Source organism: Labrus mixtus, chromosome 9 (genome assembly GCF_963584025.1).
Source record: "Labrus mixtus chromosome 9, fLabMix1.1, whole genome shotgun sequence".
In the NCBI taxonomy this organism is placed as follows: domain Eukaryota; kingdom Metazoa; phylum Chordata; class Actinopteri; order Labriformes; family Labridae; genus Labrus; species Labrus mixtus.
This window is the reverse complement of record NC_083620.1, coordinates 31,017,423-31,036,115: the sequence shown is the minus strand read 5'-3', so window position 1 is coordinate 31,036,115 and position 18,693 is coordinate 31,017,423. Positions and strand designations below refer to the sequence as shown.

General features: G+C 43.8%; 1 protein-coding gene across 3 annotated transcripts; it reads right to left on the bottom strand.

The window, feature by feature from the left end:
* Positions 1-5,119: 5,119 nt before the first annotated feature.
* Positions 5,120-15,244, bottom strand: LOC132980986 (zinc finger protein 345-like). Of its 3 annotated transcripts, none has more exons than XM_061047398.1 (6): positions 14,837-15,244; positions 12,812-12,974; positions 11,767-12,080; positions 11,468-11,519; positions 9,359-10,571; positions 5,120-6,783 (listed from the first exon to the last, which is right to left on the bottom strand). In XM_061047398.1, exons 1-6 carry the CDS (start codon positions 14,993-14,995, stop codon positions 6,006-6,008), a joined length of 2,679 nt encoding a protein of 892 aa, XP_060903381.1. In that variant the 5' UTR covers positions 14,996-15,244; the 3' UTR covers positions 5,120-6,005. The 3 variants fall into 3 exon arrangements, with proteins under 3 accessions (XP_060903381.1, XP_060903383.1, XP_060903382.1); XM_061047400.1 differs by lacking the exons at positions 12,812-12,974; positions 14,837-15,244 and adding exons at positions 12,259-12,577; positions 12,617-12,645; XM_061047399.1 differs by lacking the exons at positions 12,812-12,974; positions 14,837-15,244 and adding an exon at positions 12,259-12,657.
* Positions 15,245-18,693: the final 3,449 nt, after the last annotated feature.

The following is an 18,693-nucleotide window of genomic DNA, read 5'->3' as shown; positions in this document are numbered from 1 at the left end:
AGATTGCTGTGTGTTATCTTACAGACTGAAGACAGATTGCTGTGTGTTTTGTATTACAGACTGGAGACAGATTGCTGTGTGGTGAGCAACGACAAGACTGGAGACAGATTGCTGTGTGTTGTTTTACAGACTGGAGACAGATTGCTGTGTGCTGCCTTACAGACTGGAGACAGATTGCTGTGTGTTGTCTTACAGACTGGAGACAGATTGATATGTGTTGTCTTACAAACTGGAGACAGATTGCTGTGTGTTGCCTTACACACTGGAGACAGATTGCTGTGTGTTGTCTTACAAACTGGAGAGAGATTGCTGTGTGTTGTCTTACAGACTGGAGACAGATTGCTGTGTTGCCTTACAGACTGGAGACAGATTGCTGTGTGTTGTTTTACAAACTGGAGACAGATTGCTGTGTGTTTTGTATTACAGACTGGAGACAGATTGCTGTGTGTTTTGTATTACAGACTGGAGACAGATTGCTGTGTGTTGTCTTACAGACTGGATACAGATTGCTGTGTGTTGCCTTACATACTGGAGACAGATTGTTGTGTGTTGCCTTACAGACTGGAGACAGATTGCTGTGTGTTGTTTTACAGACTGGAGACAGATTGCTGTGTGGTGAGCAACGACAAGACTGGAGACAGATTGCTGTGTGTTGTCTTACAGACTGGAGCCAGATTGCTGTGTGGTGAGCAACGACAAGACTGGAGACAGATTGCTGTGTGTTATCTTACAGACTGGAGACAGATTGCTGTGTGTTTTGTATTACAGACTGGAGACAGATTGCTGTGTGGTGAGCAACGACAAGACTGGAGACAGATTGCTGTGTGTTGTCTTACAGACTGGAGACAGATTTCTGTGTGTTGTCTTACAAACTGGAGACAGATTGCTGTGTGTTGTTTTACATACTGGAGACAGATTGCTGTGTGTTGCCTTACAGACTGGAGACAGATTGCTGTCTGTTGTTTTACATACTGGAGACAGATTGCTGTGTGTTGTCTTACAGACTGGAGACAGATTGCTGAGTGTTGCCTTACAGACTGGAGACAGATTGCTGTGTGTTGTCTTACAGACTGGATACAGACTGGAGACAGATTGCTGTGTGTTGCCTTACACACTGGAGACAGATTGCTGTGTGTTGTCTTACAAACTGGAGAGAGATTGCTGTGTGTTGTCTTACAGACTGGAGACAGATTGCTGTGTTGCCTTACAGACTGGAGACAGATTGCTGTGTGTTGAGCAACGACAAGACTGGAGACAGATTGCTGTGTGTTGTCTTACAGACTGGAGACAGATTGCTGTGTGTTTTGTATTACAGACTGGAGACAGATTGCTGTGTGGTGAGCAACGACAAGACTGGAGACAGATTGCTGTGTGTTGTCTTACAGACTGGAGACAGATTGCTGTGTGTTGTCTTACAGACTGGAGACAGATTGATATGTGTTGTCTTACAAACTGGAGACAGATTGCTTTGTGTTGCATTACTACTGGAGACAGATTGCTGTATGTTGCCTTACAGACTGGAGAGAGATTGTTGTGTGTTGCCTTACAGACTGGAGACAGATTGCTGTGTGTTGTTTTACAGACTGGAGACAGATTGCTGTGTGTTGTCTTACAGACTGGAGACCGATTGCTGTGTTGTTTTACAGACTGGAGACAGATTGCTGTGTGTTGTCTTACAGACTGGAGACAGATTGCTGTGTTGTTTTACAGACTGGAGACAGATTGCTGTGTGGTGAGCAACGACAAGACTGGAGACAGATTGCTGTGTGTTGTCTTACAGACTGGAGACAGATTGCTGTGTGGTGAGCAACGACAAGACTGGAGACAGATTGCTGTGTGGTGAGCAACGACAAGACTGGAGACAGATTGCTGTGTGTTATCTTACAGACTGAAGACAGATTGCTGTGTGTTTTGTATTACAGACTGGAGACAGATTGCTGTGTGGTGAGCAACGACAAGACTGGAGACAGATTGCTGTGTGTTGTTTTACAGACTGGAGACAGATTGCTGTGTGCTGCCTTACAGACTGGAGACAGATTGCTGTGTGTTGTCTTACAGACTGGAGACAGATTGATATGTGTTGTCTTACAAACTGGAGACAGATTGCTGTGTGTTGCCTTACACACTGGAGACAGATTGCTGTGTGTTGTCTTACAAACTGGAGAGAGATTGCTGTGTGGTGAGCAACGACAAGACTGGAGACAGATTGCTGTGTGGTGAGCAACGACAAGACTGGAGACAGATTGCTGTGTGTTATCTTACAGACTGAAGACAGATTGCTGTGTGTTTTGTATTACAGACTGGAGACAGATTGCTGTGTGGTGAGCAACGACAAGACTGGAGACAGATTGCTGTGTGTTGTTTTACAGACTGGAGACAGATTGCTGTGTGCTGCCTTACAGACTGGAGACAGATTGCTGTGTGTTGTCTTACAGACTGGAGACAGATTGATATGTGTTGTCTTACAAACTGGAGACAGATTGCTGTGTGTTGCCTTACACACTGGAGACAGATTGCTGTGTGTTGTCTTACAAACTGGAGAGAGATTGCTGTGTGTTGTCTTACAGACTGGAGACAGATTGCTGTGTTGCCTTACAGACTGGAGACAGATTGCTGTGTGTTGTTTTACCAACTGGAGACAGATTGCTGTGTGTTTTGTATTACAGACTGGAGACAGATTGCTGTGTGTTTTGTATTACAGACTGGAGACAGATTGCTGTGTGTTGTCTTACAGACTGGATACAGATTGCTGTGTGTTGCCTTACATACTGGAGACAGATTGTTGTGTGTTTCCTTACAGACTGGAGACAGATTGCTGTGTGTTGTTTTACAGACTGGAGACAGATTGCTGTGTGGTGAGCAACGACAAGACTGGAGACAGATTGCTGTGTGTTGTCTTACAGACTGGAGCCAGATTGCTGTGTGGTGAGCAACGACAAGACTGGAGACAGATTGCTGTGTGTTATCTTACAGACTGGAGACAGATTGCTGTGTGTTTTGTATTACAGACTGGAGACAGATTGCTGTGTGGTGAGCAACGACAAGACTGGAGACAGATTGCTGTGTGTTGTCTTACAGACTGGAGACAGATTTCTGTGTGTTGTCTTACAAACTGGAGACAGATTGCTGTGTGTTGTTTTACATACTGGAGACAGATTGCTGTGTGTTGCCTTACAGACTGGAGACAGATTGCTGTCTGTTGTTTTACATACTGGAGACAGATTGCTGTGTGTTGTCTTACAGACTGGAGACAGATTGCTGAGTGTTGCCTTACAGACTGGAGACAGATTGCTGTGTGTTGTCTTACAGACTGGATACAGACTGGAGACAGATTGCTGTGTGTTGCCTTACACACTGGAGACAGATTGCTGTGTGTTGTCTTACAAACTGGAGAGAGATTGCTGTGTGTTGTCTTACAGACTGGAGACAGATTGCTGTGTTGCCTTACAGACTGGAGACAGATTGCTGTGTGTTGAGCAACGACAAGACTGGAGACAGATTGCTGTGTGTTGTCTTACAGACTGGAGACAGATTGCTGTGTGTTTTGTATTACAGACTGGAGACAGATTGCTGTGTGGTGAGCAACGACAAGACTGGAGACAGATTGCTGTGTGTTGTCTTACAGACTGGAGACAGATTGCTGTGTGTTGTCTTACAGACTGGAGACAGATTGATATGTGTTGTCTTACAAACTGGAGACAGATTGCTTTGTGTTGCATTACTACTGAAGACAGATTGCTGTATGTTGCCTTACAGACTGGAGAGAGATTGCTGTGTGTTGTCTTACAGACTGGAGACAGATTGCTGTGTGTTGCCTTACAGACTGGAGATAGATTGCTGTGTGTTGTTTTACAGACTGGAGACAGATTGCTGTGTGTTGTCTTACAGACTGGAGACAGATTGATGTGTGTTGTCTTACAAACTGGAGACAGATTGCTTTGTGTTGCATTACTACTGGAGACAGATTGCTGTGTGTTGCCTTATGGACTGGAGACAGATTGCTGTGTGTTGTCTTACAGACTGGAGACAGATTGCTGTGTGTTGCTTTACAAAATGGAGACAGATTGCTGTGTGTTGTATTACAGACTGGAGACAGACTGGTGACAGATTGCTGTGTGTTGTCTTACAGACTGGAGACAGATTGCTGTGTGTTGTCTTACAGACTGGAGACAGATTGCTGTGTGTTGTCTTACAGAGTGGTGACAGATTGCTGTGTGTTGTCTTACAGACTGGAGACAGATTGCTGTGTGTTGTTTTACAGAGTGGTGACAGATTGCTGTGTGTTGTCTTACAGACTGGAGACAGATTGATGTGTGTTGTCTTACAAACTGGAGACAGATTGCTGTGTGTTGTTTTACAGACTGGAGACAGATTGCTGTGTGTTGTATTACAGACTGGAGACAGACTGGTGACAGATTGCTGTGTGTTGTCTTACAGACTGGAGACAGATTGCTGTGTGTTGTCTTACAGACTGGAGACAGATTGCTGTGTGTTGTCTTACAGACTGGAGACAGATTGCTGTGTGTTGTCTTACAGACTGGAGACAGATTGCTGTGTGTTGTCTTACAGACTGGTGACAGATTGCTGTGTGTTGTCTTACAGACTGGAGATAGATTGCTGTGTGTTGCTTTACAGACTGGAGACAGATTGCTGTGTGTTGTCTTACAGACTGGAGACAGATTGCTGTGTTTTGTCTTACAGACTTTCAGTCAACCTAACGACAGGCTGAGAGCTGGAGCGGGTTTTAAACCTCCTGACAAACCGTTACACCGCGCCCACCTGTCAATCAGGTCAGCTACACGCCTTATTGTGAATAACTCTTATCCTTTATCAACTCAAAACTGATGAGTCATCAAAACATTCACCCCCCGTACAGTGTGTGTCCATCGAGACATGAGCTAATCACACCTATTTGGTTTTTTGAACGAGGCTGTAAACATGTTAATCTCTGCTGTAAAAACAGGCTTTTTAGAATGGGTGTGTATGTGACTTCCTGTGCTTCTGCAGCCAGCCTCTAGTGGACACTCCAGGTACTGTAGGATTTTGATCTTCAACATCAGCTTCATGTTTCAACACCGGAGGATGCTGCTTGGTGTAACAGATCAGACAGATCAGAATATTTTGAGTGAACTGGGCCCTTTATTGTGAAAGGAAACAGGAAGAGGACTTTCAACAGAGGAAAATGTTTACTTTGGATTTCAACAGGGGCAGAAAAACATTTTAAATTTTAGGTTTTTTTTAACCACATTACTCTGACGCGGTCAATGATCTCAGGTGTTCTCAGATGATCTCGGGTGATCTCAGATGATCTCGGGTGATCTCAGATGATCTCGGGTGATCTCAGGTAATCTCGGGTGTTCTCAGGTGATCTCAGGTGATCTCAGGTGATCTCAGGTGTTCTCAGATGATCTTAGGTGTTCTCAGATGACCTGTGGTGTTCTCAGATGATCTCGGGTGATCTCAGATGATCTCAGATGATCTCGGGTGATCTCGGGTGTTCTCAGATGATCTCGGGTGATCTCGGGTGATCTCAGATGATCTCAGATGATCTCGGGTGATCTCAGGTGATCTCGGGTGATCTCAGATGATCTCGGGTGATCTCGGGTGATCTCTGGTGATCTCGGGTGATCTCGGGTGTTCTCAGATGATCTCGGGTGATCTCGGGTGATCTCTGGTGATCTCTGGTGTTCTCGGGTGATCTCGGGTGATATTTTTTTTCTGTCTAGTAATAAAGAGAATATCTCAAAAACCTGCTGCAGGTGAGTCAGTCATTCAGAAACCAACATGTATAAAAAACTAAGGTTGGGTTTATCACTTTTTGTCGTTACATATTAAAAACATTGTGAGATCTTTTAAAGGGACAGTACTCCCTCTGTCTGAAAGAAACCAATCAGCTGATTGGTGCACTTTGGGTCTTTGGACAGACCGAGGCTAACAGTTAGCGCCTGTTTTCAGTCTTTATGCTAAGCTAATCCGACTCGGAATCAGAAGGATTGTTTTTCATGTTATTCATTTGTGAAACTCTCCGACCACGGAAAAAGGTTCTTCTGTTTTCTGCGTCTGCTGCCTGACTCCAGCCTGTCACACTCGTCTCCACAACGATGTTTCTTCATCTGGCGGGAGTCAGAGAAACCACGCCCACAGCCATCGCAGGTGTACAGCTTCACCCCGGTGTGGATCTGCCTGTGAGACTTGAGCTGGTTGGACTGCCTGAACTTCTTGCTGCACACAGTGCACTCGTAGGGTTTCTCTCCGGTGTGGACCAGGCGGTGGCGGTGGAAGTTCTGAGACGTCCTGAACTCTTTCCCACACTCGTCACACCTGTGCGGTTTGATTCCCGTGTGCAGGAGCTCGTGCTGCTTCAGCTGCGTCATGAGCAAGAAGCCTTTCTGGCAGACGCCGCAGACGTACGGCCGGTCGCCGCTGTGCTGCCTCATGTGGTACAGGTACAGGTGTCGCAGGTGGAACGACTTCCCGCAGGTGTCACAGGTGAACTCTTTGTTCTCAGCGTGGCTCTTTTCGTGTGTCTTCAGCACCGTCACGGTACTGAAGGTCTTCAGACAGGTGTCACAGCTGAACGGTTTCACCACGGCCGCCCTCCGTCTCACCGCACGCTCTCGAACCTTTTCATAGTGGACAAGCCGCTGGTGCTTCTGCAGCTGACAGTTATAGAAAAACGTCTTCCCACAGAGGTCGCACATGAACGTCTTCTCCACGCCGTGCACCTGCATGTGGGTCTTCAACGCCCAGGTACCCGTGAAGCGCTCTCCACATTTATCACACCTGAGGCAAGACGGGAGGGGGGGCAGAGAAGAAAAACATCAAGACTGTGTGGACAACAAGAGTGTTCTTAAAGTAATGATGTAGGACAGGTGTGTTATTATGTAGGACAGGTGAGTTATCAGATTAATGATGTAGGACAGGTGATGTAGGACAGGTGAGTTATCAGATCAATGATGTAGGACAGGTGTGTTATCAAATTAATGATGTAGGACAGGTGATGTAGGACAGGTGTGTTATCAGATTAATGATGTAGGACAGGTGATGTAGGACAGGTGTGTTATCAAATTAATGATGTAGGACAGGTGATGTAGGACAGGTGTGTTATCAAATTAATGATGTAGGACAGGTGATGTAGGACAGGTGAGTTATCAGATTAATGACGTAGGACAGGTGATGTAGGACAGGTGAGTTATCAGATTAATGATGTAGGACAGGTGATGTAGGACAGGTGTGTTATCAAATTAATGATGTAGGACAGGTGTGTTATCATGTAGGACAGGTGAGTTATCAGATTAATGATGTAGGACAGGTGAGTTATCAGATTAATGATGTAGGACAGGTGATGTAGGACAGGTGAGTTATCAGATTAATGACGTAGGACAGGTGATGTAGGACAGGTGAGTTATCAGATTAATGATGTAGGACAGGTGATGTAGGACAGGTGTGTTATCAAATTAATGATGTAGGACAGGTGTGTTATCATGTAGGACAGGTGAGTTATCAGATTAATGATGTAGGACAGGTGATGTAGGACAGGTAAGTTATCAGATTAATGATGTAGGACAGGTGATGTAGGACAGGTGAGTTATCAAATTAATGATGTAGGACAGGTGTGTTATCATGTAGGACAGGTGAGTTATCAGATTAATGATGTAGGACAGGTGAGTTATCAGATTAATGATGTAGGACAGGTGAGTTATCAGATTAATGATGTAGGACAGGTGAGTTATCAAATTAATGATGTAGGACAGGTGAGTTATCAGATTAATGATGTAGGACAGGTGATGTAGGACAGGTGAGTTATCAGATTAATGATGTAGGACAGGTGATGTAGGACAGGTGAGTTATCAAATTAATGATGTAGGACAGGTGTGTTATCATGTAGGACAGGTGAGTTATCAGATTAATGATGTAGGACAGGTGAGTTATCAGATTAATGATGTAGGACAGGTGAGTTATCAAATTAATGATGTAGGACAGGTGAGTTATCAGATTAATGATGTAGGACAGGTGATGTAGGACAGGTGTGTTATCATGTACCACAGGTGAGTTATCAGATTAATGATGTAGGACAGGTGATGTAGGACAGGTGTGTTATCATGTAGGACAGGTGAGTTATCAGATTAATGATGTAGGACAGGTGATGTAGGACAGGTGAGTTATCAGATCAATAATGTAGGACAGGTGATGTAGGACAGGTGAGTTATCAGATTAATGATGTAGGACAGGTGATGTAGGACAGGTGTGTTATCAAATTAATGATGTAGGACAGGTGTGTTATCAAATTAATGATGTAGGACAGGTGTGTTATCAGATTAATGATGTAGGACAGGTGATGTAGGACAGGTGAGTTATCAAATTAATGATGTAGGACAGGTGATGTAGGACAGGTGAGTTATCAAATTAATGATGTAGGACAGGTGATGTAGGACAGGTGTGTTATCAGATTAATGATGTAGGACAGGTGTGTTATCATGTAGGACAGGTGTGTTATCAGATTAATGATGTAGGACAGGTGTGTTATTATGTAGGACAGGTGAGTTATCATATTAATGATGTAGGACAGGTGATGTAGGACAGGTGTGTTATCAGATTAATGATGTGGGACAGGTGTGTTATCAGATCAATGATGTAGGACAGGTGTGTTATCAGATTAATGATGTAGGACAGGTGTGTTATCATGTAGAACAGGTGTGTTATCAGATTACTGATGTAGAACAGGTGTGTTATCAGATCAATGATGTAGGACAGGTGTGTTATCAGATTAATGATGTAAAACAGGAGTGTTATCAGATTAATGATGTAGAACAGGTGAGTTATCATGTAGAACAGGTGTGTTATCAGATTAATGATGTAGAACAGGTGTGTTATCAGATCAATTATGTAGGACAGGTGAGTTATCATGTAGAACAGGTGTGTTATCAGATTAATGATGTAGGACAGGTGATGTAGGACAGGTGTGTTATCAGATCAATGTTGTAGGACAGGTGAGTTATCAGATCAATGATGTAGGACAGGTAAATTATCAGATTAATAATTTAGGACAGGTAAATTATCAGAAAGCTAACAGCGTTCTACAAAACAGGGCTGTTGAGCTGTCAGTCAAACACAATTGTCCACGCCCACTTGGTCATGAGAAGAGATGCCCCCATGGTTCCAATGGCTAACACCTGTGTAGATGTGCGAACACTTTACCTGTGCAGGTTTAATACACAGTAAAGATAAAAACTGAGACTCTGTTACACCTGCTGCAGGTAAACGGGGGTCACCCCTGGTTACAGTAGTGTGAGAAGGTTTGGAATGACTTCCTGTTGATCACCTGAGGTGTAGTGACACAGGTGACCTACTCGGTTACCTGTATGGTTTCTCTCCGTTATGGAGACGCAGGTGTCTCTGGAAGTTGTACTTGAGGCTGAAGCTCAGGCCGCAGGTCTGACACATGAAGGGTTTCTCTCCTGAGTGGACGAGTCGGTGCTGCAGCAGACCCATCTTACACTTGAAGGCTTTGTCACACTCGCTGCACTTGTGCGGCCGCTCGTCAGAGTGCGACCTCTGGTGGACGCGCAGGTTTCCAGCTGTGGAGAAGTTCTTCCCGCAGGTGGGGCAGCGGTATGGCCTGGCGCCGGTGTGGATGGTCTGGTGCTCTTGGAGGCTCTTCTTCCTGGTGAAGCCTTTCCCACAGGCGCCACATGTGAAGGGCTTCACCTGGGCGTGGGACACCTGGTGGTACCTGAGGGAGCCGGCAGATGTGAAGCTGCGCTCGCACACGTTACACTTCAGAGGCGATTTCTGCAGCCGGTGAGACGCCTGATGGACCCGGAGCTGTCGCAGTCGATTGAACTTCCTGTCACACTGGTCGCAGCGCAGCAGGCGGTCGGGGTCGCTCTCCCGGGCCTCACTCAGCTGGTGGACCAGCAGGTGGCGCTGCAAGCTTGAAGCTTTAAAGAAACCTCTGTCACAGGAGCTGCAGGGGAACGGTTTGACGTGACTGGAAACGTGTTTCCTCAGCTGATGATTCTGATGGAAACCTTTGTTACAGAGTTCACAGAAGAACCTCTTCTCTTTATACAGCTCCCTCCTCCTCCTCCTCTGCTGCTCCTTCAGCTGCTCCTCCACAATCTCCTCCACAATCTCCTCCTCAATCTCAATCCCTGTCTGCTCCTCTCTCTGCTGCCCCGTCCGCTCCTCTCTCTGCTGCCCCGTCTGCTGCCCCGTCCGCTCCTCTCTCTGCTGCCCCGTCCGCTCCTCTCTCTGCTGCCCCGTCTGCTGCCCCGTCCGCTCCTCTCTCTGCTGCCCCGTCCGCTCCTCTCTCTGCTGCCCCGTCCGCTCCTCTCTCTGCTGCCCCGTCTGCTGCCCCGTCCGCTCCTCTCTCTGCTGCCCCGTCCGCTCCTCTCTCTGCTGCCCCGTCCGCTCCTCTCTCTGCTGCCCCGTCTGCTGCCCCGTCCGCTCCTCTCTCTGCTGCCCCGTCCGCTCCTCTCTCTGCTGCCCCGTCCGCTCCTCTCTCTGCTGCCCCGTCTGCTGCCCCGTCCGCTCCTCTCTCTGCTGCCCCGTCCGCTCCTCCTCCAAAGCTTGAGAAAAGAAAATATGAAACATTCAGAGAGACCAGGCCCAACTAAGTCTTCTTACACACCTGTCTCACCTGTCCGTTAGCTGTCTCACCTGTCCGTTACCTGTCTCACCTGTCTGTTAAATGTCTCGCCTGGTTGTTACCTGTCTCACCTGTCTGTTACCTGTCTCATCTGTCCATTACCTGTCTCACCTGTCTGTTACCTGTCTCACCTGTCCGTTACTCTCTCACCTGTCCGTTACCTGTCTCATCTGGTTGTTACCTGTCTCACCTGTCCGTTACCTGTCTCACCTGTCCGTTACCTGTCTCATCTGTCCGTTACCTGTCTCACCTGTCCGTTACTCTCTCACCTGTCCGTTACCTGTCTCACCTGTCTGTTACCTGTCTCACCTGTCCGTTACCTGTCTCATCTGTCCGTTACCTGTCTCACCTGTCCATTACTCTCTCACCTGTCTGTTACCTGTCTCATCTGTCCATTACCTGTCTCACCTGTCCGTTACCTGTCTCACCTGTCCGTTACCTGTCTCACCTGTCCGTTACCTGTCTCACCTGTCCGTTACCTGTCCGTTACTCTCTCATCTGTCAGTTACCTGTCTCACCTGTCTGTTACCTGTCTCATCTGTCCGTTACCTGTCTCATCTGTCCGTTACCTGTCTCACCTGTCCGTTACCTGTCTCATCTGTCCGTTACTCTCTCATCTGTCAGTTACCTGTCTCACCTGTCTGTTACCTGTCTCATCTGTCCATTACCTGTCTCACCTGTCTGTTACCTGTCTCACCTGTCCGTTACTCTCTCACCTGTCCGTTACCTGTCTCATCTGGTTGTTACCTGTCTCACCTGTCCATTACCTGTCTCACCTGTCCATTACCTGTCTCACCTGTCCGTTACCTGTCTCACCTGGGTGTCTCTCAGGTGATGTCTCTCCCAAACAGTCCGTCTTCATTGTTTTCTGAAATGTGAGGAGAGATTTGATGGTCATCAGTGTTTCTTTATCGGACATTAATCAAGAATTTATTGTTCATCGATTTATGAATGATTAGTTAATGGTTAGTTACTGGTTAGTTAATGATTAGTTGATGGTTAGTTGATAATGAGTTAACTCTTGATTGATCATTAATTAAATATTATAAAATACAGCTTTCTACAAATCAGTCTCAAAAACAAAGCCACCCTAACCCGATCAATGAAATACTTACATAATCAGCCAGTTCTTCTTCTGTCGTTGGCGTGTCTTCTTGGCCTGATGTCTCTCTGTTTGGCTGATTATTAGCTACAGGAAGTGATGTCATGGAGGGTTGTTTATTCCGATGCGCATCAGCTGCAGGTTTAGCATTAGTGATGGGACAGCTCTGGCCTGTGATTGGTCCTTTCAGAAGATGGCTGATGGTGACCAGAGGTACCTCAGATTTTCCTCTGCTTCCACTTGACTTGGCTGAGTTGAGGATGGCGACGGCAGGTGCAGCAGGGTTGGCAGCTGGTGGGTTGATGTCCAGGGAGTGGGCGGGGCCATCTAAAGAAAAGGTAAATGGAAAACACAAACAGGATATAACCCCTTTATCAAAGTGAAGCTTCAAAATAAAAGTTCCAGATTTTGTTTGAAAACTAAAATTGAATCAGATTCTAAGTTAATCTCAGTTACAGGTGCTCACCTGTGTTCACCTGTGTTTATCTCTGCTGTAGGTGTTCACCTGTGTTCATCTCTGCTGTAGGTGTTCACCTGTGTTCATCTCTGCTGTAGGTGTTCACCTGTGTTTATCTCCTCAGTGGGTGTTCACCTGTGTTTATCTCCTCAGTGGGTGTTCACCTGTGTTCATCTCTGCTGTAGGTGTTCACCTGTGTTTATCTCTGCTGTAGGTGTTCACCTGTGTTCATCTCCTCAGTGGGTGTTCACCTGTGTTCATCTCCTCAGTGGGTGTTCACCTGTGTTTATCTCTGCTGTAGGTGTTCACCTGTGTTTATCTCTGCTGTAGGTGTTCACCTGTGTTTATCTCTGCTGTAGGTGTTCACCTGTGTTTATCTCTGCTGTAGGTGTTCACCTGTGTTTACCTGTGTTCAGTGTGTTGTTTGTATTGACCGCTAGCCAATCAGAAGACAGTAGTTATGTGACGATGTAATGGAGTGTTCATGTGTATTTGTAGTTTTTTAATATTAAATATGTTTATTTTGTACTAAAGTTACATTTCTATTTAAGACACCTGTATTAAAGATGTGTTCAGGTTCAGCAGGATATTTGAGACATACCTGAAGGTTTGGTTTTAGACTGCGTGCTGGTCTTGTCCTTGAGCTCAGACTCCAGGTGTTCCACTGTATCCCTCCGCAGGCTGCTGTAAAGCTCTTTGAAAACTCTGCAGATCTGACGGGCAGCTTCTCTGCTCATGGCGTTCAAGACGGCGGAGAGTCGGGCCTGCACAGGAAACGCATCATCATCTTTTTTTTCTCCTTAAAAAGAAGGAAGCTCGCTGCTAACTGCCTGAGACTTCTCTCAGGACATCCGACCATTTAAGAACTAAACCAACTGGACCAGGCCTAGGACCAGGACTAGGCCCAGGACCAGGCCTAGGACCAGGACCAGGACTAGGACCAGGACCAGGAATAGGACCAGGCCTCGGACCAGGAATAGGACCAGGCCTAGGACCAGTCCTAGGACCAGGACTAGGACTAGGACCAGGACCAGGACTAGGACCAAGAATAGGACCAGGACCAGGACTAGGACCAAGAATAGGACCAGGACCAGGCCTAGGACCAGGACCAGGACTAGGACCAGGACCAGGAATAGGACCAGGCCTCGGACCAGGAATAGGACCAGGCCTAGGACCAGTCCTAGGACCAGGACTAGGACTAGGACCAGGACCAGGACTAGGACCAAGAATAGGACCAGGACCAGGACTAGGACCAAGAATAGGACCAGGACCAGGCCTAGGACCAGGACCAGGTACAGCTGCTGAAGTTGGACAATCTTCATTGTTCTGTGACACTCGGTCATGTTCTCCGTGTTGATCTTGATGTACGGACGCCGACTCGACCGCGCCTACCTTTTATTTTTTGTCCTTTTTATTTTGAGTCTTATTTTTTAAACTGAGCTCGCTTCCTTTGTTTTATTACGATGTTTTCTCAGCTGATTGGTGTGTGTGTGCTCCAAGCCGAGATTTCAGATCATCAAGAGCAGCTTCATCAGTCACTCCTAGATCTAGGCTGGTTACCAAGGCGACCAGGTGTTCGCCAACAGAGCCCCTACGCTCTGGAATAACTGAAGACATTAGGCCGGCCCACTCTGTAAACACCTTCATAACTTCATTCTTCTTTTCAACTGTGACGCACTTTTAACGTAGAGTTAAGAACATAGAGTGAAGAACGTAGAGTGAAGAACGTAGAGTGAAGAACATAGAGTGAAGAACATAGAGTTAAGAACGTAGAGTTAAGAACGTAGAGTGAAAAACGTAGAGTGAAAAACGTAGAGTGAAGAACATAGAGTGAAGAACACAGAGTGAAGAACGTAGAGTGAAGAACGTAGAGTGAAGAACGTAGAGTGAAGAACGTAGAGTGAAGAACATAGAGTGAAGAACACAGAGTGAAGAACGTAGAGTTAAGAACGTAGAGTGAAGAACACAGAGTGAAGAACGCAGAGTGAAGAACGCAGAGTGAAGAACACAGAGTGAAGCACATAGAATTAAGAACATAGAGTGAAGAACGTAGAGTGAAGCACATAGAATTAAGAACATAGAGTGAAGAACGTAGAGTGGAGAACACAGAGTGAAGAACATAGAGTGAAGAACACAGAGTGAAGAACACAGAGTGAAGAACATAGAGTGAAGAACACAGAGTGAAGAACATAGAATTAAGAACATAGAGTGAAGAACATAGAATTAAGAACGTAGAGTGAAGAACGTAGAGTGAAGAACGTAGAGTTAAGAACATTGAGTTAAGAACATAGAGTTAAGAACATAGAGTGAAGAACATAGAGTGAAGAACATAGAGTGAAGAATGTAGAGTGAAGAACATAGAGTGAAGAACATAGAGTGAAGAACATAGAATTAAGAACATAGAATTAAGAACATAGAGTGAAGAACATAGAATTAAGAACGTAGAGTGAAGAACATAGAATTAAGAATGTAGAGTGAAGAACGTAGAGTTAAGAACATAGAGTGAAGAACATAGAGTTAAGAACATAGAGTTAAGAACATAGAATTAAGAACATAGAGTGAAGAACATAGAATTAAGAACATAATTTAACGATCTTCTCAAACACATCAAAACTCATCTCCTCACCCGCTCCTGGTCCGGGTCCTGGTCCTGGTGCGTCTGCTCCTCGTCCCGTTTTGCCCATTCTTGCTGCTCCCGGTCCTTCAGGAGGACGGACACGGCGGACTGAGCCGCCTCCTCCAGGATCCGCTCGGTCAGACGGCGGAAGGTGTCGGTGTGCTGCATCCCGGAGCTGAGGGTTCAGACCCGGTGGTCCGGTCCGGCTGTGAAGAACGGGTTCAGACCCGGTGGTCCGGTGTGAGTCCGGCTGTGAAGAACCGGTTCAGACCCGGTGGTCCGGTGTGGGTCCGGTGTGGGTCCGGTTCAGGTCCGGTCTCGGTATCAAAGAGTATTTGATGGTAAAAAAAAGGTCGAACACAAACTGGAACTGTAAGTTTCTATCCAAACAGACCGGAAGTTTTCTGCTGTCAACATGGCACTCTGTATACCTCCGGTTTACTGACCTTTCACAATAAGGTGCCGAGGCGACTTCTCTTCATCATAAAACACGTCACAGCTTCCATGACGTCACTAATCTGGTCCCTACTTGACATCATGAAGCTGGTCGGCTGTTAGCAGTGTTAATCTACAAAGTGTCGAAACGATCAGCAAGTTTTATATATGTTTATTTTATTTTGAAGGCCTTTACCGGATATTATAATGCTTGGGAATTATGGGAAGTGTTACACAATGAGTGCGGGGGGGAAGTAAATAGACACAGAACGTTACACAAATAAGAGCCCTTACCCTCAACTAAAATAATATAATAAAATATAAAATAATATAATAAAATATAATATAAAATAATATAATAAATATAAAATAATATAATAAAATATAAAATAATAAAATATAATATAAAATAATAAAATATAAAATAATATAATAAAATATAAAATAATATAAAATAATACAATAAAATATAAAATAATATAATAAAATATAAAATAATATAATAAAATATAAAATAATATAAAATAATATAAAATAATATAATAAAACATAAAACAATATCATTTAATATAATAAATCATTCTTGAGAATTGGGACAAAACCCTATTTTTTCTGTTCAAAATCTTTTCTCTTCGATTATGCTGAGAACATTTTAAACGATCAAAATCTTGGCTATAAAACCTTTAACGAACCTCCCAGTGATTTATTTTTTCTAAAAGACCATTTTCTGCAGCTCAGGACTCAGTATTTAAAAATGAAAACTCAAGGAAATGTTTTTATTAAAAACAAGAATATTCAACTTGCTGTTTCATCCAAAAGTTTTGTTTCTTTTGATTCAACAAATAAATCGATCTAGCAGAGGTGACACCTCAGTGAGTTCACATCATTTAAAGATTCAGACTTCAAAATATGCATCCATTAAAGTCACGTGGTTAAATAGGGTAAAATAACGTGATAGAAAATGTATTAAACTTAACAAGGGAAATAATGAAATAAACACATTTTGAAAAAGAAAATGGAGTTACGTCACACCTGTCAGAGTTGATGTTTTACAGAGTTGACAAAATGTTGTTTTTTTTTATTTAACAGCTCATCTGTGGTGAGTGGTCATTTGAGTTTTTAAAGTTTCTAAGAGTTCTCTCACTTTAACCAAAACGCAGATTTATAAATTATCAACTTTATTAAGTTCTGATTTTAAAGGGATACAGAGTTGAAGTGTTACTGAATTTATCAAAAAATAAAAAGCTTAAAAATGCTTGAACACATTTTAACAGGTCAAAATGTTAATAAAAAAATACATTTTAAAGTTTAGATGACTATAATAATATTTTTTACACCCATCATATAAGTAGGTTTTGTAGTTTTTAGATTTTTAACCCTAACCATAACCCCTAACCCTAACCCACATTTTTAAATAGTGTTAAGTTTTAAATTTGTGTCTGGAGCGAGGGTGAGGGCTGGCGTAGGGCAGGTTTAGACATAAAAATAAGAAATCACTAACCAATTCATTAAGTGTATTAAATCTTTATATAAAGACCCAACCTCCAGAATCAAAATCAACGGCCATGTGACGAGCAGTTTTAAACTGTTCAGAGGTACTCGTCAGGGATGCTGCCTTAGTCCTTCTCTATTTGCAATGTTCATAGAGCCTTTAGCTCAAGCCATCAGACAAAACAAAGAACTTAAAGGTGTCAACATAGCAAGGGAGGAACATAGAATTGGATTATTTGCAGATGACATTATAATTTACCTCCAGGATCCAAATACAACTCTCCCCATACTTATGACAGTTTTAGATGACTACGGTAAGATATCTGGTTATAAACTAAACATCACAAAAACACAGGTACTCTCTCTGAACTACAAACCAAACCAGCTAATCAGTCAGAAATATCATCTAAAATGGGAAGCAAAATCAATTAAGTATTTGGGAGTGCTACTCACTCAAGACCTGAATAATATATATGAAACAAATTACAGCATTATTAACAATAAAATACAGAAAGATATGACAAAATGGTCAACACTAGTATTGGACTTTAGTTCAAGAATTGAGGTAGTGAAAATGAATGTGTTGCCAAGGTTGCTGTATCTCTTCCTCTCACTACCAGTCAGAGTCCCAGAATCTCAGTTTACAACTTGGGATAAACAAATATCTCGGCTAATCTGGGCAGGTAAAAGACCAAGGGTAAAATTCAAGACTCTTCAAATCGACAGGGAGAGCGGAGGTCTAGCTCTCCCGAATCTTAAGGAATACTTTTATGCTGCCCAAATGAGATACATTGTGTGTTGGTGCTCTTCAGAGTACCAAGCTAGATGGAAACATATTGAGCTGAACGTGATGCAGTTTCAACCCCAGGCCAGACTAGATGGAAAAGAAGGTATAGACAAAAAAAGTGGAGAACTTTATTTTAGAGAGAACACTGAAAACATGGTATGAAGTTGTTAAGAAGTATAAACTGGAAGGGGATAGTAAACTTCTGATATGGCCTTCTCAGAGCCCTAGATTTTAACCTGGAGTGATGGATAATACATTTGCTAAGTGGGCTGAAAAGGGAATAACAGCTATATGTACACTCATAGAGAGAAACAGGTTTAAAACTTTTGAGAAACTTAAACAAGAATTTAAGCTAGAGAATGGGGACCTATTTAGGTATTTACAGCTCAGACATTTCTATGATACAGAAATAAGAAAATAAATCTCAGCTGAAGGTAGCGAGGTGATTGAAACTCTGATTGGTGCTTACAAAAACACTCCATCAAAGATTGTTTCTAAACTTTATAGAAGTTTGCAGAAACAGAATGGAAGCAATACATGGTATGTTAAGACTAAATGGGAACTAGAACTGAATACAAACTTGTCAAAGTGTGACTGGCATTCTATTTGTGAAACACAACAGTCGTCCACGAGCTCTAGAAGGTGGAGGGAATTTGGGTGGAAAAATGTTATACGCTTTTTTGTCACACCCCAAATAAAAAATAAGCAACTCGGTACTCCACAGCAATGTTGGAGACAGTGTGGGCAGATGAATGCCAATAACTCACATATTTTCTGGTTATGTGTAAAATTGCAAACATTCTGGGATAGGGTTATTCAGTCCTTTGAAGATATTCTATGTTATAAGATTCCCAGAGACCCCCGGATTGTGTATCTGGGCCTGATTCCTAATGACTTGATCCATAAGAAGGATATCTACCTTTTTAAAATCCTGATTCTTGCTTGTAAAAAGGCCATCACAAGGAACTGGTTGAAAAGTGATCCTCCAACTCCAGCACAGTGGTTGGCCATTGTGGAAGAAATTTTCTCTATGGAAAAACTGACTCATTACCTGCGAACTCGATCACAGTCCCATGATCAACGCTGGAAAAAGTGAACTGATTACCAGTATAAAAAGACGGATAGTGATATCTGCTGTGCAGAAAAGACTTGA

Bases quoted from the DNA above. Each gene is read 5' to 3' on its own strand.
- LOC132980986 (XM_061047398.1), bottom strand. From the start codon at position 14,995: ATGCAGCACACCGACACCTTCCGCCGTCTGACCGAGCGGATCCTGGAG. The intron at 12,081-12,811 runs GTATGTCTCAAA...CCTTTTCTTTAG, and splicing joins GTCTAAAACCAAACCTTCAG to ATGGCCCCGCCCACTCCCTG. The intron at 11,520-11,766 runs GTAAGTATTTCA...CTCACATTTCAG, and splicing joins AAGAAGAACTGGCTGATTAT to AAAACAATGAAGACGGACTG.